Source organism: Herpailurus yagouaroundi, unplaced genomic scaffold, assembly GCF_014898765.1.
Source record: "Herpailurus yagouaroundi ecotype Mexico unplaced genomic scaffold, PumYag 162, whole genome shotgun sequence".
NCBI lineage: Eukaryota > Metazoa > Chordata > Mammalia > Carnivora > Felidae > Herpailurus > Herpailurus yagouaroundi.
The window spans coordinates 68,015,380-68,038,127 of NW_024412403.1; the positions used below are offsets into that span (position 1 = coordinate 68,015,380).

At 42.5% G+C, this 22,748-nt stretch overlaps 2 protein-coding genes across 2 annotated transcripts in view; one reads left to right on the plus strand and one right to left on the minus strand.

Moving 5' to 3' along the window:
- Window positions 1-37: 37 nt before the first annotated feature.
- FBXO40 (F-box protein 40) lies at window positions 38-17,643 on the plus strand. Its single transcript, XM_040484638.1, has 5 exons — window positions 38-244; window positions 356-465; window positions 11,176-11,208; window positions 12,333-14,252; window positions 16,906-17,643. Exons 3-5 carry the CDS (start codon window positions 11,206-11,208, stop codon window positions 17,119-17,121), a joined length of 2,139 nt encoding a protein of 712 aa, XP_040340572.1. The 5' UTR covers window positions 38-244; window positions 356-465; window positions 11,176-11,205; the 3' UTR covers window positions 17,122-17,643.
- A 3,881-nt stretch (window positions 17,644-21,524) lies between these two features.
- The window catches only part of HCLS1 (hematopoietic cell-specific Lyn substrate 1), a 26,827-nt gene continuing 25,603 nt past the window's right edge, over window positions 21,525-22,748 (minus strand). Inside the window, exons 12-14 of the mRNA XM_040484639.1 lie at window positions 22,542-22,748; window positions 22,322-22,390; window positions 21,525-22,121 (exon numbers count right to left, since the gene is read on the minus strand). The exon at window positions 22,542-22,748 is cut by the window's right edge and continues 133 nt beyond it. Coding sequence (XP_040340573.1) covers window positions 21,985-22,121; window positions 22,322-22,390; window positions 22,542-22,748 — 413 coding nt within the window. The 3' untranslated portion in view covers window positions 21,525-21,984. The remainder of the gene's footprint in view (window positions 22,122-22,321; window positions 22,391-22,541) is intronic.

Genomic DNA, 22,748 nt, shown 5'->3' on the forward strand with positions numbered 1-22,748 from the left:
GCAGCAGCCTGGCCTGAATGCTCCACCAGCCACAGTGAGCACAGCTGGATCTGCCGACTGCACGCACAGGAGTCTGAGAGGCTGCTCCGGCCTTGAAAATGATCCTTCTTAAAAAGATTTGCCTCCTTCCTCAAAGGAAAGAAAACCTATTGATATAAAAGCTCACTTCCCTTCCGGCTTCCCCTGCTAAATGCTACTCCAGTAGAGACCAAGTGTTGATGAATACAGGGGAAAGAAAAAAATCGTAAGCTGAGCCTGGTCACATTGCCCCTTGTGATATAGTTTTATTTTTAACTTCGAAACACTTGAACTATTTCTGTTGAAGTTTTCTCTCCCTTCCCTGCCTCCTCAACAGAACTCTGTCCTCTGCTGCAGCTGATGCACCCCGGCCACTTCCTGCGATCGGCTTGTTCACAATCAAGGGACACAGGTGCAGCAGATGCTGACTCCGCCCGTGCCATTAAGGTAAGCTCTTCAAACTCGAGCAGGTGCACCAGGGGGACATGTGGAGTGATGAACATGGAGATGGAAGCTGGGCTGCGCACCACCTTTTTGCTCTGAACAAGAGGATTGTTAAGCAAATTAGTTAGATGTGGTGGAGACAGGGGTGGGCTTTGAGAATGAGACTCAGCCATATGTAAACTCTTCTTTTAAATCAAAAATCTTAGAGCAGGAAGAAATTACCTGCTTTCTCACAGCTTACGTTCTCTCTTCTACAATCAACCAAAGTGGCTATGTGATGTCTCTAAAGTTATACAGTAGTGATGGGGGGTTGGGTCAGGGTGGAGGAGATGGTGAGGGGAAAGTAGAAGGATTTCTACTTCTATTTTCTATTTCTATTTTCTAAAGTCCAAATGCTATGATCTTTTCACCAATCAGCATTTGCTACATTAACTGCCATTCTATGTACCTTAAATTCCATCCCCTGTGTCACACTACCAATTAATAATATAGCACAATTATATTCACTGTATGTGCTATTTAAACTCTGTTCATAGAGCTTAAAATCTGTTTTTCTTTAACAATATTCCCTAAGTGTGGTTCTCTCCTCTCTAAATCTCTTGAATCCAAAATGCATCCATGGAATACAAGTGAAAGCATTTTACAAGTTGACAAATTTATACAGGCTTTTACACACAAACCCCAAGTTATTACAAAGTTGGAGCTTGCACATCCAGAGGGCCAAAGGGAAAATGATGAATGATACTTGAAGTATCAAAAGCTTTAAAATGTAGATTATTTCTAGTTTTTGAAATAACTGCATAGCATTGCATGCACAAATAAATTGTCAGGGATAAGGGTGCAGTGTTTATTTTGTTTCCCTCTGGGACTTGCTTTAATGTTCAAAGTTCAGCTAAGGACATCCTAGGAAGTAGCCTATGCAGCAAAAGGGATTCTGTACACTCTGAACTTTGCAGTGTACAGGCTAAAGCTACCAATGCCAAGTAAAAAGAGACCTACCAGATACCCTAACTCCTGGATTCCTTCCTTCCTGCCTCTGTAACCTCCAGACATATCCCATAACTGTGCTGTAGACATCTAGATTATAATTATCCCTGTTTGCTGGGGACAATGTATTGTATAGAGCTGACTAACTTCCCTTAATTTTATCAGGGTTTCCACAGTACCAAGGTCTTCAAGGTATATGGTGGGATGCTGTGTTGGCAAGACAGAGGCGTGGTGGTTTAGGAGTAACCAAGCATACAGGCTACCTCACAGCTACCCCGAGATAATCTGGCTAATTAGCACTTTCTTGGCCAATACAAAACAGTAATTAAAAATACTGATACTAATAACACAAGCACCAGATATAAGAATTAACTAGGGTATAATGAAAATGCTGGAATCATAGCCCAGAAGCCCAGGATTGTGGACCCAGTTATGGGAATTATCATCAGCCACTGGTTGTGTTAAAATCTCAAGAGACAAAGGGATTACTTTAGTATTTAACTTTATACACTTTCTTTCCCTAGAATTAAAATCACCATAGCAGCGGAACAGGTGAACAATGTATAATTAAAGTAACTAATTAATTGGGTAACAGGTTAAGAGTTGAAGAATATCTCTGATCTTTAACTTTTGACCTTGTCACTTCCACTGAAGATAAAGCTCAGGAATAAATAATTATCGCCAGGGCCAGCCACATGAGGAGGCAAAATAGTTAGTTGCTGATATCATGTGAGGGGTGCTGAAAGGGGCCCTTGCCTAAAAATATCTCCCTGACATCAACCCTGTTTGCCTACTAATTTTAAAATTATAGTAAAGAATGTTAAAGCTATTATCTGTTAATCCCATTCTCTTTTGCTTGAGTCAGTGATTTAAATATACCTGCTATATGCCTCCTCATGACCTTGTTGGCCAGTGACAGTCAGGCACCACCTCTTTCTCATTCTTCCAGGCTCTGTCCTATTTTGCCCTTGGTACCATGTAAGCTGCCCACATCCTCTTCGCCACCACCACAACACAGGTAGCTCTGTGTGGCATTGTGCTTTCCACAGAATTCTCACTGTTACATCAAGGTGAGAAGCAAGGGAAAGACACTCCACTTTTCTCTGGGCCTCAGCTTCTCTTGTACGAAATGAAGAAGTTAAACTAGACACTCTCATTTCAAAGTGAGGTTCTTAGACCATCATCAGGAGCTTGTTACATGGTTAAGACTCTCGGGCCCCGCCCCAATCCTACCAGATCCAAATCCACATTTTAAAAAGATTGCCCAGGTGATTCCTACACACAGGCTCCAGAGCAGAGTATTTCTGATTATGTGCCCGATCCAGATTTCTGATTTAGGACTGCAAAGATTTAGAACAAGTACTACAACCTCCTGAAAACCAATTCTGGCAGCATTCAGAGTTTCTATTATAACTTGAGCCCACAGAATTCTTTTCCGTTCAGTTAAGGCTACATTCACATAACATTGAAAACATTTCTTTTTCTTTCTTTAAAAAAAAAAAAAACCCATGGGGCACCTGGGTGGCTCAGTTGGTTAAGCACCTGACTTTGGCTTAGATCAGGTCATGATCTCACGGTTTGTGGGTTCGAGCCCCTCATCGGGCTCTGTGCTGACAGCTCAGAGCCTGGAGTCTGCTTCAGATTCTGTGTCTCCCTCTCTCTCTCTGCCCCTCCCCCACTCGTGCTCTATTTCTCTCTGTCTCAAAAATAAATAAATATTTTTTAAAAATCAAGAACATGTTAAAAAGCCCCAAATTAGCAGACATCTGACATCATTACAACTTTCCTCCTAAATCTGTCTCAAATTGCTCTCACACAGCTCTTTCAAAAAGCTGTTTTCTTTAGGGTTCTATTTTATTGCATTCAATTCAATCCTATTGAATAAACATTGAGTTCCAGGAGAACATTGGCTGTACTCACTCTCTCAGTGTCTCAGAAACTACTGTGCACATTCCTTGAGGGTATTCTACTTCTTTGGTATTGCAGTCAGATCTCCTTTCCCACCCAAACACATTCTCCTGGCCAGATGACTTCTGCTCCATTGATGGCCTTCATCCCCAGGCTCTCCATCATAGCAACTTCCCTTAGAAGGTACTGACCCTGCAGCCCATTGCGAGAGAGAAGCCAATTTTAGCTGACATCTTCCCTTTTTGCTCAATGAACAGAATAATGTATGTAGGTAAATAATAAAGATGACAAACTTGGGCCTAGGAAGCAAAAATGCCTCAATCTGCCTTTGTGACATCTGTAAGATCCTCCAGCATGGATGCCATACTGTTTGAATTTTTAAGAGCTTCAGGAATGAATGTGGTGAATACAAGGCACCATAGTTGGGGGGGGGGTGGTTTAAGGGTACTCACATTCTTATGGGACTAAGGTAAGACTTTTTTCTTAAATGGGGTTTGAAGATGATTAAGCAGGCAGTGGAACATAAGCTACATTGGCCTGAGGGAGAACTGAATACTGAAAGGCCGGCCAAGAGGGGCAAGAGTGATGCAATGGGAAGACATAAGACCTGGATGCAGAAGTGACCATGGGAATGACCTTCCTCATAGGGGAAGGACTAACAATTGAGTGACACTTTCTCTACTTTATGTTATTTGTCATAATCCTATGGGGTATTATGAGTTCCATTTTATCAATGAATAAGTTAGCTTTAGGGAAATTAACTTGTGAAAAATTACTTAAGCTAGCACATGACAGTGTTCATGAATTTACTTTATTTTGAGGGTATCAGGTAAGGCCTCCACAGGAGGAAACATAACAGCTGAAATCTAAACAGCAGGAAGGAGCCCATAACACAAATAAAGAGTGAAGGGAGAATTTTAGTAGAAAGAACCAGCACAAAGTCCCTACACTGGACTAAGTGACAAGGCTAGAACTAAGTGCTCAAGGGAGAGGTGAGGTAAAGGAGGCCAGCAGGGGACACTGATGCAGGGCCTTGTGGGCCAGGATAAGGGTGTCAGAATTTACTCCTCATGATGGGAATCCACTGGAGATTTTAAGTGGGAATAATGACCCGGTGTTAAAAGTTATTGAAATCACGCTTCTGCTGATGAATGTAGATTACAGAGCACAAATGGGAAGGGTGAGACTGATTACAGGCTTTTGCACCAGACTGGATGAGTACGATGGTGCTTGGATCCAGGCAGTGGTGGTGGAGATGGGAAGATATGGACAGAACTGCCCACTGCCCTTTCAGATCTCTCCCCAAGGCCTTCCTACCTAACTGGGCCATAGTTCCTCTGTGACTGAAAGCACAAAATCAACCAGCTTCTAGCTCAGTGGTTCTTAAACTTGAGCTTACAACAGAATCAGCTGGATGCAGCAGTTCTGATTCTGTAGGTCTGATTAGGTAGGGCCCAATAGTTTACATTTCTAACCAATTCCTAGGTAATACTGACACTGTGGGTCAGTATGTGGGTCACTTTAAGGGGCACTGTTCTAGCTGACTTGCCTTTTCTTATTAATTTACTCCTTTGTGAGTGGTCCACACAGCACCACAACTTGCATCAAATGTTTCTCCCCTACCAGGTTCTAACTTATCCCCTATTTTTTTTAAAGAATATCTATTACTTAAACTCATGTACCTGGTCCTTTCACCTATTCACATTCCACTTAAACTGCATCCAGTACAACGAGTAAAATCTAGTCCTGTGTAGACTTTTTTTTAAACTATTTAAGTCTAAATTATTTCATGTTGACTGCTATCTCCTCTATCTAGGGGAACATTAAAACATAATTTGGGGAGAGGGTTTCAGAGGGTGTTTTGACCATAGACTTGATTGAAGTTTATTTTTAAGAGGAGAGAATGTATTGCCTTTTCAGACAGGAAGTGAGAATGTATTTATTTATTTAAGTTTATTTATTTATTTTGAGAGAGAGAGCGGCAGAAAGGGAGAGAGAATCCCAAGCAGGCTCTGCACTGTCAAGGGCAAAGCCTGACACAAGGCTCAAACTCACCAACCATGAGAACATGACCTGAACTGAAATCAAGAGTCAGATGCTTAACTGACTGAACCACCCAGGTGCCCCAGGAAGTAATAATTTAAAGGTGAACATAGAAGCATAGAAACTGAAGGAGGAAATGGCACCTGGATAAAAATACATTGTTTTTGTCACTGAATTTTGTCAACTTTTTCCACCATGAAGAGTTTCTATAATGTATGTTCTTTAACTTAGTAGGTTTTTGAGTTTAAATCTCAGAATCTATATTATACTACAGATTCTAACCTAAAAACTTTACTTTCATATTTATGCTACCTTAAATGCAAGGCCATGGGACATGGATACTTTTCATATTTCCTCTGTTCAGATGGGGCACAGTATGGAATATGGTCCAGACGAGGACCAAAAAAAAAAGTCATCAGAGGGATGAAGATGCTTCCTATGAATGATGAACATCCAGTTCCTCTACAGTCTGGAAAGATTGTATATGTATTCTGTGACTCAACTGGAGGAAGGGAGGATCTTCCCCTAATGGGCTCTAGTCATGGGCTTGCTTTCATCCCAAATCACAGAGATAGACCACATGTCTCTGTGGGTCTCTGAGGGACACAGTGTGATGTAGCAAAGAGTACAGAGTTTGAAGCTGGACAAACCTAGGTTTCTTTGTGTTCCACTGTAAAGTATAAAGGGTAAGACCCACATCACATAGTCGTTGTGAGGATTAAATGAGGTGTTACTTAAAGCACATGGTAGGCACTAAAATCTTATTTCTCTTTCTCCCTGGCATCCAAAATGCAGAAAAATCCCTCAGTCTATGAAAGTCAGACAAACACCATCGAGGATAAGGATCCAGTCACTGCATTGGAACAGAGATTAGGAGAACAAATCATCTTATGTCACAAGATAACCAATGAATGATATATATAAGTTGAACAATTTGGGGCAAGACCAAGTGGCTACAACATAAGATGATCAATCAAGTATCCAAGTTTGTCTGGCACTAAGAGGCTTCCTGGGAGTTAAATCAAGCTTCCTCAGAGCTAAAACCAGGAAAGTCCCAGGCAAACCAGGATGATTGGTCACAATGCTTACCTAGCAATAATTAGACAATCAAGAATTTTGGATTGTCCTTTATCTCAGTGGGAACAATTTCCCCTAGATATACAACAAAAGGTTTAGATATGATTTTTTACACCCTTAGGCTATACTTATCTTTCTTCTCCCCTCCACTGTCAAACTGCTCCAAAGGATAGTCTACACTTTTGTGTCTTTCTGCTCAGTACATGTCCTCTCTCAAAGTCACTTATTTGGTGTAGCTCCAGAGCCTGGCAGAAGATCTTTAAATAGCATCATTAAAAACAGAACAAACAAAGGAAACAGCATCTTTGTTCCTGCATGCATGGTTTGTTTGTTTGTTTTCTGTTAAAGGGATATTTTCAAGTAACTTCAAGTAACTTCATTGTGGGCTCCACCACAAATGTTTCCAGTTTCAATAGCACTGCTCCAAACAAAACAAAACAACAACAACAAAAACCATACTTTATAATGCTGAAGGATAAGAAATGATTTGGCTTAGAGTTCATCACCACTGTCCCTCCAGCCAACCATATCCCTGCTGCTGGGGCTGAGTTGTCATCACACACACAGAGCACACGGAACTAGCTAGGCCTGCTTTTCCCTTCCCAGAAGCTGGTCTCAACTTTGTGACAGAACCAGGCTGGCAAATACAAAGGTAGACAGTCATGCTGCTGGTAGCTTCTTTCACTTAGCCTTATTCCATTTGCGATCTGCCTCTTCTTTCCCACCTAAAAACCAGTAGGGGACTCTGAATCACCCAGACTGCATCTTTATTTGTGTCTTTTATGAATAGAAAGCAGATGATCACACTCTCCCAACAAGGCACAGGCCCTGCCAATATTGGAATGTGTGTTTAATGGCTTCCCCCTCCGCTCCAAGCAAACACCACATTTTGCGTGGCAAGGGTCCCACCGCACAGCTGAAATGCCACATTTGCTCTGCCAAGAGCTCTTTGGGGATCTGCCATGAGCACTGACATTGTTATCATTGTTCTTAATCTTGAGGCAGCATTTGAGGCTATAGCTCACCATTTCCTTTACATGGGGCCACATAGTTCCGACTCTTAGCTCTCTGGTCTCTCTTCTCTGGCTTTATTTCTCCCCACTGTCTTGAAAGTGGTCATACTTAGCTCTGTACTTCACGGCTCAGATGCCTATTCTATGCTCTTCTTTCCCCAGTTATGGCTTCCTCTCTCATTTCTAAGCGAACACTTCTCAAATCTACATCTCTCCATTCTACCCACATCTTCCCATCCTCATATGTTATCACCTTAAAAACTTGTATTAAACTTGCTGGGCTCGTCTTTCCCCCCAAAACAATTCCTTCTTCAGACTTCTATTTTTCTCAGAATTACATCCAATGTTCTCTCTTCCTTGTTCGAAATCTTGGCATCAGCTTTGACTCCTCCTCTTTCCCCATCTCCAGACAGAAACCAAAATGCTGTGATTCCCTTGTGATGCCTACTGTCTGCCTCATCTTGCCTAATCCCATACCATCAGTCCTGCTCCTGCAGCTTCATCGCCCTCCATGAAGCAGTTTCTTGCTCCAAGCCCTCCACACTGTCCCTCCACTGCTGGTTAATACCCAGTCACAGTGTTAAATGGCCCCTTATTGAGCAACCAAATAATTCCAGATGCTTTAGCCTCCTATTTACAAATTTCCACAATAAACCCATGATGAACTTTCCCCCCACGGGAGTGATCAATCTAGAATATAGCAGGAGCCTAACTGAATGCTAAGTTGTATGCTAAAAAGCTCCAGTAGCTGGACTCTTGCATCCAAAAGATGTCCTCTTGCCCAATCCTATCCTGCTCCACCTCAGTCCAGCCCTCACAGCCCTTCACTCTGCTCAATTCCCCCTCTACCTTTAACACCTTAATTTATCTCCTCCTGGGCCCTCGGTCCACTTGATAGTCTTGCTTACAACTTCTCACCTGCCTCCTGATTCAGGATATTAGGGATAAGGAGCTATCTGCCATGATTCCTCTTTCACACTCAGTAGTCCTAGTGCATAAGAATCAGACGGGTAATGTATTAAGGATGTGAATTCCAGACACAGCCCTCACTTTAGTCTGAGGTGCAGACTATGCTATGCTATGCTGTCCAATAGAACTTTCTATGCAGATAGAAACGTTCTGTTTTGTGTTGTCCAATAGAATAGCTACTAATCACATGTGGTCATTGAATACTTGAATTGTAGCTAGTGTGACCAAATACCTGAATTATTAATTTTATTCAATTTTGATTAATTTAAATTTATTTTTATTTTTTATTTTTAAAAAAAAATTTTTTTTTCAACATTTATTTATTTTTGGGACAGAGAGAGACAGAGCATGAACGGGGGAGGGGCAGAGAGAGAGGGAGACACAGAATCGGAAACAGGCTCCAGGCTCCGAGCCATCAGCCCAGAGCCCGACGCGGGGCTCGAACTCGCAGGCCGCGAGATCGTGACCTGGCTGAAGTCGGGCGCTTAACCGACTGCGCCACCCAGGCGCCCCGATTAATTTAAATTTAAATAGTCACATGTGGCTGGTGGCTGCCACTGTGAACAGTGCAGACTTATAGATTTAACAGGCATCGTGACTAATTCTACTTAGCAATAGTGTTGAAGAACTACCTAAACAAGCAGTGTGACACTTATGCTCCCTTACTGGCACATTGTAATCAACAAATGTTTGTTGGAGGACTGAATGAACAAATGAGTATATGAATAAATTTGAATATAATTTCCTTGATATTTAAGACTGTCTCTTCTGGAAAAGAAATTTGAGGGGACTTTTCCAAATTAAAAGAGGCTAAAAAGACTTACCAACCAAATGTAATAAATTGACCTTAAAGGGACCCTGGTTCCAAAGTTAAAAATTTTTTTTTAAGTATTGAAGACATTCTTTGGGACAATTGTGTAAATTTGAATACAGACAGCATATTACATGATATTAGAAAATATTTTTTCGTTTTCTTAGGTGAGATAATGTTATTACAGTTACAAAGGAAAATTTCTTCAGTCTTAGGAAATACGTGCTAAAGTACTCAGGGATGAGGTGTCATGATATCAACAACCTATTTTCAAGTGCTTTGGTAAAAAGTGTGTGTGTGTGTGTGTGTGTGTGTGTGTGTGTGTAGAGGAAGAGAGAGAAAGCCAAAGTGGCAAAATGTTACCTTTAAAATCTAGGTAGAGTATATTTGGCTGTTCATTGTATATGTTCTTTCACCTTTCCTGAATATTCGAATTTTTTTAAGTTACAGGAAAATTCACCCACAATGAATTGGCAAATCCTAAAGTAAAATAAAAATTTAAAATACTGTATTTTCTGACTTTTGGGTTCTAACTCCACCCTACCCCACCCACCCCACTCCATCCCAGACTAACATAGTGCTGACATTGTGCTATAAACTCTCTAGACCAGGTGCTGCAAACTGGCAACCTACAGATCCTATGTAGTTTGCATACATGTTTTACCTTGGCCCAAATAGAGGCTGCATTTGTTCTGATTAAATTAGTTGCCAACTTTAAAATTCCAAGGATTTTTATCGTAATGTATTATGCAGCAAGATGTTTTGCAATATAATGAAATATAAAGTACTCATTTTAGGGGAACTTGGCTGGCTCAGTCAGTAGAGCACACAACTCTTGATATCAGGGTCATGAGTTCAAGCCCTACACTGGGCACGGAGCCTACCTAAGAAGTTGTAAAAAAATAAAATAAAAATAAGACACTTATTTTATAATAGCAAACATGTGTAGATCATGTCCTATGAGACAAGCACTATTTTAAGAGTTTTGGGTATTTAACTCATTTACTCCCCACAACAGCGCTATGAGATAGGTACTATTATTATTCTCCCTTTTACAGATGGGGGAAATGATGAACAAAGAGATTAAGTAACTTTCTCAAAGTTTCACAACTACTGACTTGTCGTGCCAGGTTGAATCTTGCACAGTCAGCCTCCTAACAACCATACTTTACCGCCAGTCACAAAAGTCTGCATCCCCAGTGTCTCTGGAAAAATCAGATGATCTGGCAACATATTCCCATGTGGGACCAACTGACCGGAGCCAAGGAGCTACATTCTCCTGAAGGCAGGGCATCTTCTCTTCTGCTTGCCAGAGTCCCCATTCAGCCTGCTTCTGGGGCCTTGGGGTCTGACCCCTGCTCTAGCCACAGCACAGCTGAATTCAGCAGGTTGAAGGACAGATGGTAGATACATCACAGACACTTGTACACTGCCCCAGGCCAAGCTGAATATCAGGCTGACCTGTTAGTGAGCATGAAGCTCTACTGGGAGAGAAAGTTAGGAGGGAAACTTGGGCCAGATGTGTGTGTGTGGTAGTTATGGGAGGCATGGCTGTGTGGAACGTCAGACCAACTGTTGGTAGACAAAGGAGAAAAGTTACAGGAACCAAAAGGTACATATCCCATGCCTGGTAAGATGCCCCACCAGAGGGCTGTGTGTCAATGAGAAGACTGTGGGCTAGCATGGCCCGGGACTCCATCACTTAGCAGCTGTATAATCTTGGACAAGTTACTTAACTTCTCCAGCTTCCATTTCCTGGACTATAAAATGTGGGCGATGACATTTACCTCGAGGGTGGTTAAAGGAATTAGAGTATACAAAGTCTCTCTGGTGCCTGTTAATATACGTAACCAAAATACTTTTCTTACTAATCATTCATATTCATGTTTTCATGTTTTCCCCTAGATTTACAAAGCAAGAAGAAATTAGGAAGCTATGGTAAGTAGTATGGTGATTATTGGATTTTCATCTTTCAGGGGTCCAGGTCTGGCTTCATTTAACCTGTAGTCGAAGCAGCTGGCAGACTTGCCGTTACGGTTTGATGATACTTATTGACTTTTGGCCAAACCAGAGATGCTAGAGAAGAACCTAGAAGAAACTGACATGGAGTAAGGGAAAAGCAGAGATGAGAAAGATTTGTGGGCAAATACTTTCACTAAAACTTTAAAAATGAAAAACCCAAACATCCAGCAATAAACTAAGTGGTTGACAATTCCTTCATTCAGCAAATTGAGTGCCTACAATGGTCCAAGTGCTGGAGATACAGATGTGAATAAAACTAGACATGGCCCCTGTCCTCCCAGCACTTGGTAGGTAGTTCGTTAAATAAATGACAGCACACTCACTCTGGAATATTACACTGCCATGATGAAGACAGTTTGCAAAGAATCATTAATAAAGCAGGTTGGTCTAATGTTATAATAGCAAGGTAAATACAGGATGAAGAATTGTATTCACAGTATTAACAAGATAATATAAATCACCCATAATCCACAACTCAAAAACAATTATCAACATTGTAGTCCATTACATTCAGCTTTTTCTTTTTCTATTCTTTTTTTTTTTTTAATTTTTTTAATGTTTATTTATTTTTGAGAGAGAGACAGTGAGAGCCAGGGAGGGGCAGAGAGACAGAGACAGAGACAGAGACAGCGAGAGACAGACAGACAGAAACCGAAATAAGCTCCAGGCTCTGAGCTGTCAGCACACAGCCCGACGCGGGCCCAAACCCAGGAACTGGGAGATCGTGACCTGAGCTGAAGTTGGACGCTTAATTGACTGAGCCATCCAGGCGCCCCTTTCTTTTTCTATTCTAAACACATCTACCATATACATAGAATAAACTATTGGAAAATGAAGAAGAGAGTGTTGATAGTTATTATTTTGGGGTTGTGGGATTATGAGTGATTTTTGCTTCTTCTCTATGATTTTGTAGATTGTCCAAGGTTCCTATAATAAGCATGTATAAACAGGTAATAAGCCAATTAAAACACAGTCACAGACATGCATAGAGCTTCTCTCCCCCATTTGTTTTCTCTTTCCTCTTGCTTTGGTGTCTCCAGGGTAGGGCACGCAAGCCTCTAAGTGGGCAGCACAGGCATTGTGAGAAATGCTTCGATCGTCACTGCCACATTCCTGTGGAGCCTGATGTCTCCTGTCTGGTGATAAACTGCCACCTGTCCTGTGGTGCTACCTTCCACATGTGCAAAGAGGCAGAGCATGAGCTCCTCTGCCCTCTGGAGCAGGTTCCATGCCTCAACTCTGAATATGGCTGCCCCCTTTCCATGTCCCGCCACAAGCTGGCCAAGCACTTGCAAGTGTGCCCTGCCAGTGTGGTCTGCTGCTCCATGGAGTGGAATCGCTGGCCAAACGTGGACTCTGAAACTACCCTTCATGAGAACATCATGAAAGAGACCCCCAGTGAGGAGTGTTTGGACACAGCCCTGGCCCTCCAGGACCAGAAGGTCCTTTTCAGATCTTTAAAAATGGTAGAACTTTTCCCAGAAACTAGAGAGCCCACTCGGGAGGAAACTACCATGAATGGTGAAGCCACTTGGGAGGAAATGGGAGGAGCAGTGGGTGGAGTGGATGCCAGTTTGGTACCACATGGGTCTCTGTCAGCAGCTAATGGAGAAATGGTAGAGCTGAGTCAAGAAGAACGAGAGGCATTAGCCAAAACCAAAGAAGGGATGGACCTGGCCAAGTATGACAAGTGGGAAAATATATTCAGCAAAGAGCATGCAGCCTCTGCTTTAACAAATACATCAGTGAACTGTGACAACAATAGCAGGAACAACCCTGGAAAAGAACAGGTTTCCAATGACAATAACATGGTAAGGGAGGATGATCTCCAAGAGAAAGAGAAAGAACCACAGGAAAAACAGAAGCAGCAGGACTTTAATGCAGTCGTGGAAAAAACAGGGCTTGCCCCTTGGCAGGATGGTGTTCTGGAAAGACTGAAAACAGCTGTGGATGCAAAGGACTATAATATGTATCTGGTGCACAATGGGAGGATGCTTATTCACTTTGGTCAGATGGCTGCTTGTACACCTAGGGAGAGAGACTTTGTTTATGGCAAACTTGAGGCTCAGGAAGTAAAGACTGTTTACACCTTCAAAGTTCCTGTGAGCTACTGTGGGAAGCGGGCTCGCATTGGAGATGCCATGTTGAGTTGTAAGCCAAGTGAACACAAGGCAGTAGATACTTCAGATTTAGGGATCACTGTGGAGGACCTGCCCAAATCAGATCTCATCAAAACCACCCTCCTGTGTGCTTTAGAAAGAGAACTTAAAGGTCATGTCATCTCCGAATCTAGGAGCATTGATGGGCTGTTTATGGATTTTGCTACACAGACATACAATTTTGAGCCAGAACAGTTTTCTTCTGGGACAGTGCTGGCTGACCTCCTAACCACTGACAACCCAGGGGGGCTCCATGTGGAACTCCACAGTGAGTGTGTGACCCGGAGACATAACAAAAGCAGCTCTGCCTTCACTTTCACTTGCAACAAATTCTTCAGGAGGGATGAATTTCCCTTACATTTCAAGAATGTCCACACAGACATTCAATCATGTCTCAATGGCTGGTTCCAGCATCGATGCCCTCTCGCCTACTTGGGATGTACTTTTATTCAAAACCATTTCCGTCCCCCAGGACAAAAGGCAAAAGTGATTTATAGTCAGGAGCTCAAGACCTTTGCCATCAAGCCAGAGGTTGCTTCAGAGCTGGGTGAGAGAAAGAAGAACAACCATCTCTCAGGCCGTGGAGCAAAAAGCCAGAATTCTCTAACCAGCCTACCCCTGGAGGTTTTGCAGTACATTGCTGGGTTCTTGGACAGCATCAGCCTGTCCCAGCTTTCCCAGGTATCTGTGCTGATGAGAAATATCTGTGCTACTTTGTTACAAGAGAGAGGGATGGTCCTCCTACAGTGGAAGAAGAAGAGGTATTCTCATGGAGGCACTTCCTGGAGAGTCCACAGAGAGGCAAGTAAACTCTTATTCATTCATTCATTCATTCAACAACTATTTAGGAAGAGCTTTCTATGTGCCAAGCACTGTACCGGGCACTGGCAATGTACTAGGTTACTGGGAATAAGACATAATTCCTAAATTCAAGGAGGCCAGTCCAGCTGGGAAGACAGACCTATAGACATATAAATGACAATACAAATGGTAGTGCCTGTTTATCTCTGTGTATGTGTCCTGGATATCTTCTGCTTGCTCACATGATTCATTCTCCAACCCTGTGATCAGTTCCCTGGGAGGCTGATCTCTACAGACTGCCTCAACCAGCAGACTTGCCCGCCAGCTTCCATTTGGGCTAATCAAATGGGAGTGTATCAGTAGGAAATGGGAGGGAGGTAGACTAAGTTGATGTATCTATTCTTCTGGCTTCCTCCCTGCATGCATTTTTCCCTTCCATGACACCTAGCACTGGCCATGTCCCTCCATTGAAGGTGACTGTTTCAGGTGGCTCTCTCCACAAAGTTACTCATTCTGGGATACAATGACCTCCTTTCTTCTTCCCTTTCATGCCTAGGGTATTAATGCTCTAGATCGTTACTTGCCTGGGTACTGCACTATATCTTGTGGCTTTCCTACACCTTGCCCATACATTTGTATATCATTATTTTTTTTTAATTCTCTTCAAGTTACCAAGTTAAGTGTGCCATCTGTTTCTTGCCTGGACTCTGATACAGTATGCCAACAAATTCTCCTCAGTCCCATATCAACTCATTTTTTAAAAAAGACTTTTTGCCTTTGTTAAAGGAATTTTGAAATTCTAAAATAATTTGGTCCACTGATCTCTCCTGATTCAAATACCTATTTACTTTCTCAAAAAGCTGCTGTATAAATCAAAGAATCTTTCTCTTCAGAAAAATCTTACTTCTTTTTTCCAATCACATTACACTTGCTGAACTGCATCATAACTTCTATCAGTTTATACCATACAGAAGTGAAACTCCTTAGCGTCCTTTTCCATGGTAAATATGTTGGTAATATGAACCACAAATTAATAATGCCCATTTAGCTCAATAATTCCATAATCTCGCTGTTGAATTTTTTCCCAAAATGTGGGTGTACGGCACTGGGGAGTTAGAGTTTTTTACACCTATTTTCATTAATTACATCTAAAACATCTTACATGTTTTCTATTATTTATTCCCTGAACAGTCTTCTTTAAAAAATAATCATGAGACTCTCCTTCATGTATCCAGGCCTGCATCCACGTGTTTAATAAACACTGACTTCCACCCATCCACATGTTAGGGACAAACATGAATGAGACTGAGAACCTGCCCTCAGAAACTGTGTAGTCTAGAACTGTCTAATATCTTTCTCTATAAAATCGGATGCAAACAATTTAATTTACGTAGTAGAAATTCCATTAATTTTTGGCTCATGTTTGTCCCCAGTTCAATGATTCCTGACCATTCTTGAAAATTATTTGGGACAAATTTCCTTTTAGAAAGGAAGAAAGAGAATTTAGTTGGAGCTAAAGGATGCTCATATTAAAATGGCTTTTTTTAAAGCAAAAAAGGGAAATAGTTCTAAAATCTCAGAAAATACCTTTTTTTACATAGGAACAAGGATAAGAAACTGAGGATGAAGTGTCAGGTTGAAAGGGTCTCAGGTTATGCCTATCCTTATAGCCAGATTTTAATTTTTGTAATGTTTATTCTTTTTTTGAGAGAGAGACAGAGACAGAGCATGGGCAGGGGAAGGGCAGAGAGAGGGAGACACAGAATCTGAAGCAGACTCCAGGCTCTGAGCTGTCAGCACAGGACAGAGTCCAACACAGGGCTCGAACCCACGAACCATGAGATCATGACCTGAGCCAAAGTCAGACGCTCAACCAACTGAGCCACCAGGTACCCCTATTAGATTTTAAAACTAGTAACTCTGCACCATATCCTAGGTGGAAAGGCCAAAAGGGGGTTTGTGTACCAGATATCTAGATTTCTCCTGAGGTTTCTGTGTTAGGATACTTTTAGTTTTAAGCAACACCAACTTAAAATGGCATAAACAATTAAGGGAATTTTGGCCCACAAAACTAAAAAAATCCACAGGTAATGGCTTCAGGTAAGATTTGATCTAGCAGTTCAAAAATGCCCCCAAATGACCTTTTTTTTCTATATCTTATTTCTACTTCCTCACTAGTGGCTCCTTTCTAAGACACAGTTATCCCTTGGTGGTCCCTTTTGGCTGCCAGCAGCTAAGACAGCAGTTTCCCAGTTCAAGTACAGAAGGAAAAAGAAAACCTGCTTCTTAATATCTCAAGCAAAAGTTCTAGGGTAGAGTCTCATTGACACTAATTGTCCTGATTTGAACCGTGTGTCTATTCTAGAACTAATCACTGTTGCTGGTGGGAGGGTGGTGGGTGGGTGTCAATCTGCAGATTGCTGTGGTCATTTCCATACATTTACATGGCTGGCTGGGAAGATTATCAATTGGAAGGGGGGATTAGGAATTGGATGCTGAAGAAGAAACTAACAAATGTCTGCAGCAGCCACTAAACATTCTCTGGAAGCTAAGAACATGAAGAACAGAAAGGTATTTTCTTATACTCTTCAAATAAAGCTAGCCTGAGATTATTGCCCCAGCATTCACTTTTGAACTTCATGTTTCCTAACAGATCTGGCAATTCAGCAGCCTTTTCTCCAAAGTCAAGAGCTGGGAGTTTAATGAAGTTGCTTCCATGTCTGAACACCTGAAGGCCTGTCCTTTCAACATTGTAGAGCATAAGACTGACCCAGTTCTTCTGACCAGCATGTGTCAGCTCCAGGAGCAGCCCCGAGAAACCTTAGTCACCACCTTTAGAACCAGACCACGAGGAAGACACACTTGCTAAAGAGTCAGATGCCACCATTCTTGGATTTGTCCTCCGAGTTACTGAAAGTAGGACAGAGTGTGGTTTTGAGGACTTTCTTCTGTAAACTGCATATGTGCTTTTCTAGGTATATGGAACATGCACTGTCCTAAACATGAGCAGTTGCACAGGATCTAAGAATTTTCTAAGCCATGGTTTGTACACTTGCCATTAAGTGCCATACTGATTACTTATTTCCTTCTCCCCACCCCCTTTTTTTCCTAAAACAAATCAGTCTGAGGAGAAAAAATAGGTAACTTGAGGCCATTTAAAAAATGAGCCCAAGTCTTAGGAGATGAGAGAGCACTGAAATTCCATAACCAGTACAGACCTGTGTTTTTGTGGAGAATGTTTTAATTGATGAGCACTTTCAAATTTATGGGGCAAGCAACACAGGATTGGGTCAGAGGTGTGTTCCACCTCTCGTGAAGGGCACGTGGTTTGATGGTTCTGGAGCTGGGGTTGTCTTGATGGTTAAGTCTAGGTCTTCTTTTAGTCGCTCCTGCAAACACAGGAAGTCCAAGCATAGCTCAATGAAATGGAGACCTTGACCGAGTACAGCAGCCTTGAGGACAACACAGGCCAAAGAATGAGAGGCAGAAATGAGATCACAGAGTTTGTTGTGGAAAATCTTAGCAACATACAGAAGGACAGCCTTGCAAAATGAGGAAAAGTCCAAAAGGGCATTGTATTAATGGAGAAAATTAGCACCAAAAGCCACATGCCTACTTTTAAACATGTCAAAAACGACTTGAGTCCAGATTCTTTTCTTCTTAAAATTATATTCTAGGTCTGGGTTAGGGATAGCAGAGGCATAGCCCAGCACCATCCTGGGCTAGCTGAGATGACCTCAAGACATTAACACCAATTTCAGTGTCATGCCAGAATGCACAGGGTAGTCCAGAGAGACCACACATTGGCAGAATCCAGACAAGGCCCACTGCAGTTCCTGTGGCCCACCAGGTCTTAGATACCACTCGAGTACCCTGTGAGGGATCATAGGAAGGAACACACCTGAACATAGTAGTTCCCATAGAACACATAGGAACATAATTGCTCCTCCCTATTGTGGTTCATGACTCCAGTCTGTCAGAAATTGGTGATACTATTGGGCTTTGGTAACAAATAGTGAATACTCATGAAAATGGGAGTAAAATAAAAGTACACAATAGACACTGCCATCCCCTAAAGCAGGGTTTCTCAGAACTATTGACATTTTGAACTGAACAATTCTTTGTTGTAAGGGACTATCCTGTGTGTTATCAGATATTTAGCAGCAGCCTTGGCCCCTATGCAGTAGATACCAGTAGCCCTCCACCCCCACAGCTGTAACAACCAAAAATGTCTCCAGACATTGCTAAATATCCTCTGGGAGTAAAATCTCTCTGGGTTGAGAACCGCCATAAGCAATATCATACCAGTGGCAGTAACTTAGGATAAGTTTTTTAGTACAGCAAAATCTTACATAAGTATCTACAATGGTTATGATTTTATGTAGCTCTTCTTTATTTGCTAGGTAAGTCTTAGATGTGATTTTAAGTTGGGAACCAGATGGAGCTGATTGTTCAGTGTGGCTTTATGTCCTTAGGTCATGTGCAAAGAAATATATCCTTTCAGTTCAGCTCTCGCCAGATGTAGCAGAAGCCAGCATGTTGAGCTACTTATCTTGTGTTTCTTTCCCTCTTACCTTAATTGGTGCCATTTTCCCAGCAGTCTTCAAACAAGTGAGAAAAAGGAAAAGGAGGACATGTATCATGGGGAAGCAGAGAACAAAGAATTTAGCCAACAAAAAGAGTTTAGTCGATCTGAATACTTGTTATTGCCTGGGTCTCTCTCTGAACATGGTTCAGAGCTGGTACAGATGAAGTAGAGGACACCGGTGAGAAGAGTCAGAAGGCGTTAAAGCAAGTCCCAGAGTAGAAGCATGCTTATCTTTTCATTATAATGTGCCACTTGGTACTATTTGGTAATGTAATTCTATTTTTCATAATCCTTTTTGCTTGGTTTATATTTCACATTTGTATATAAGGCACCATTTTCTAAAAATACAGCTAGAGTGTGAGCTATGATTTTATTCAGTGAAGATGAGTAACTGGAAACAGCTGAGCACCAAAGTGGAAAAAAAGGAAGAGTTCCCCAGGTCTCAGCTCCATGTGTTTTGAATCCAGTCCCCTCCTATCTAGAGAAAGAAAGCTCCTAAAGTCCATTCTGGGTGTCTTCTTTTACTAGAAAAAGAGATAAAGTGTAGCTATTCACCAAGGGAGAGAAAAATCAGGGGCTGCTGTTAGATGAAAAATGGAGAGAAAGGAGGAGAGCAGAGGGATTTTCCTTCACACCTGGGCACCTCAGGGTCCAGGAGAGCAGCCAGGAGGCTGCCCATACGGCTTTGTGGGCTGCACACTTAGAGTTACTCTTTATTTTCCCAGTTACTGCCTTCAGAGCAAAATTAAATTGATTAGCATCATCAAACGCATTTTATAAGATATCTAGTTGTATATGTTGCAGGAATCCAGGGTACTACAGGTATCCACCAGTCTACACAAACAAGCACATTTTATGGTGAGATGTCAGCTGAAGCAAAAAGGAAGCCTTTCAGAGAGGCTGTGGATTGGACTGAAAAATGACTAGATTCATGAGATGAGGGTATGTTGAGTAGCATGAGCAGCAGAATTATCTGACAGAGGGAAGACAGATGGACGTTGCTTCAGATGAAGAAGCAGCAGAGGGGAGTGAAAAGGAATAGGAGTAGGAGTCTGGACAGGGAGGTATCTATGAACAGATACCTTGATGAGTTAATCTATCTGAAGTAGAGACCAGCCAAACATGGAGGGTGAAGTCTGCAGAACTGAAGCAGAAAGGAAGTTTCTGTCTTATAATGAAGGGAAAAGTGAAAAGCAAGGGTGGAACTTGAAGATGGAACAGGAAAACCACTGTGAAAGTCTGATCTATCTGTGATATTGAGTCAAACTGAAGTGAAGAATGAGATTGTGTACATCTGTGGTGATTTACCTCTGTGTGCTGGAAATCCCACTGTCTCTAGAAGTGGCAATAAAAGCTGTTTTGCACTCTGGAAAGCTAACTGAGTGATTCTTGTAAGTTAGGTCTAGAGACAGATCTGTGATTCACTGGTACAGAGGTCATTGTGGAAACAAAGGAGTGTGTGTCTTGAAGGAGAACCAAGGAACAAGCCTGAAGGATGCAGTGCTCTCGACACATGAGGAGCTCGCCAATTTTATGGAGTCCTAGAACAATTATGGATCTTAGTCATTAATCCTAGCTCCTGCTTGGGCCCACTGCTTTCTTCATCTTTGCCCCCAAATCCCTTTTATTTTGATTTTATCTAGGATCTCCTATTAGACCTTGCTCAGCCCAATGTCTCAGAAAAAAAAAATGGCTGGAAAAACAAACAAAAAAAACAAAACAAACAAACAACAAACAAAAACCCAGCATTCCCAGGTCTCTCATTCTTTCTCATCCCCATAATTTGCTTGGTGATTTGCTTTTTGCCTACCATTAGCTGTTTAAATGTACTCATCTCTTTTCCTATCAGCCTTGGCTCTGGACCACACAGAACAGTCATGAGTTTCCCCTATCTACCCTCTTACATGGCCATCGATTTCAGTCACCCAACTACAAGGAAGCCTGGACTTTCCCTAGTAGAGACCACTCACTGTCTCTGACCCTAAATCCTCTTAATACCTCACTGGAGCCTGTGTTCCTTTAGCTTTAGTCTTTTTTTTTTGCTGACCAAATCTCTCTTTTCCTCCTTTCTATTCCCCAATTTGTGTTTCTTCCTCAAGAATCATCATGTCCTGTGCTTGCTTCAGCAGCACATATACTAAAGAGTCACCATGTCCTGGGGTGCCTGGGTTCTCAGTCAGTTAAGTGTCTAACTCTCGGTTTTGGCTCATGGTTCATGAGTTCAAGCCCTGCATTGGGCTCTGTGCTGATAGTGCAGAGCCTGCTTGGGATTTTCTCTCTCTCCTTCTCTCTCTCTGCCCCTCCCATGCTCTCTCTCTCTCCCTCAAAATAAGTAAACTTAAAAAAAAAAAGAAAGTATCATCATGTCCTTAAAGAACGCAGTCATTACTCCCAGGAAGAAGGTGGTTGGCCTCTCACAACTGCTAAAGCCAGTGCAAGTTGAACTGCCTTAATGTGGATACTTCCTGGTCCTCTGACCCCTCACCTTGATGCCATTTTCCAGGCCAAACTGTTTGGTGTTGGGTTTAAGTACAATCTAAGGAGAAGATTTAACCTTGATATACAGGGTGCAGGGCAGTGGGCAATGGCAGGAGGGGGTCTTCTGGATACACCTGAGAGAGGGAAGGAGAATTGGAGCCATGAGACTAGGGCAACTGAGGCCTGCATAAAAAGTACTATTTACCTCAGCATACAAATGAACCACAGTCCCACTTTATTTCTGATTTAAGATTGAGCAGACAGAAGGTTAAAAAAAATCTCTGCAGAAAAGGAAAGTGGGCAAACAGTATAGCCAGGCAAATCAGACAATCTAGACATACCTTTCCATGTAAGCAAACCAGGAAGCTCAGAGCTCACAAACAGAGGAAGGCAGAACTTGGGGTATTTGAGGGAGTATTCATGAGGAAGGAGACAGGACCACAAGATGAATGTATGTCTGTGAGCACATCTAGGGTAGAAAGGACACTGAGGGGAAGAAGACCCCTTCCTCATGCTGTCTCTGTCCCAACCCCTAGTGGAGAGGGAGAGGAAAGTCTCTCTAGAATCTCAGGCAACTCATGACACTTGCAGTAAGAATAGGGTGGGGGTGAAGGCAGAAACACTTTGGACTTGGGAAGTCATGGTAGAGGAGACAGGGAGAGCCAGTTACTGGAGGAGCTTGACATAATTTGCAGGAAAGAGTCCAAAGTGGCCATGGCAACGTCCCCGCCACCAGCCCTCATCCACCATCTCAATGTCAGTGATGATGTCATCAGGATCAAAGGAAATCTCGTCACTTCCTTCTGGGGAGGAAATGGATGGGATGTTAGGATGGTCAGACCATAATCCTTCCATTCCTGTCCCCACTTTAAACTTCAGGGAAAGAAGGGTGCTATTCTTCTGGATGCTAATCCTGGGTCCTCCCCTGACCCTCAGAATCCATCTCCCTCTCTTGTAGTAAGGGCCTCCAGGCACCAGACCCCTCAGGCCACTCCAAACCTACCTCCTTGGTAATCATACAGGGCTATCGCTGAGATCCCTGCTCCAGCCCCAGCTGGGTAGCCAGATGATTCTGCATGAAGAGAAATATAAACATGGTCTCACCAACATGGAGAAGGAAAACAGGTCCTTCTGGGTAGTGGGGGAATTCCTCTTCCTTTTGCCCTCCCCTGGACTGGACCCAATGCAGGAGCTGCTTCTCCCACCCCCTACCCCCCACTCACCAGCCATAGTGGAGGCAAAAGAAGGATTCTCAGGTTCGAGTACATCCTCATAGTCCCCATCTGGTTCACCATCCTGCTCACATCTGTCCATGTCTCCAATATCCTCATAGTCATTCTCAGTCTCAGGCTCAGTCTCAGGCTCAGGCTCAGACTTGGGCTGAGGCTCAGGCTCAGGCTCAGGCTCAGGCTCAGGCTCAGGCTCAGGCT

Bases quoted from the DNA above. Each gene is read 5' to 3' on its own strand.
- FBXO40 (XM_040484638.1), top strand. The intron at 14,253-16,905 runs GCAAGTAAACTC...GTTTCCTAACAG, and splicing joins CCTGGAGAGTCCACAGAGAG to ATCTGGCAATTCAGCAGCCT.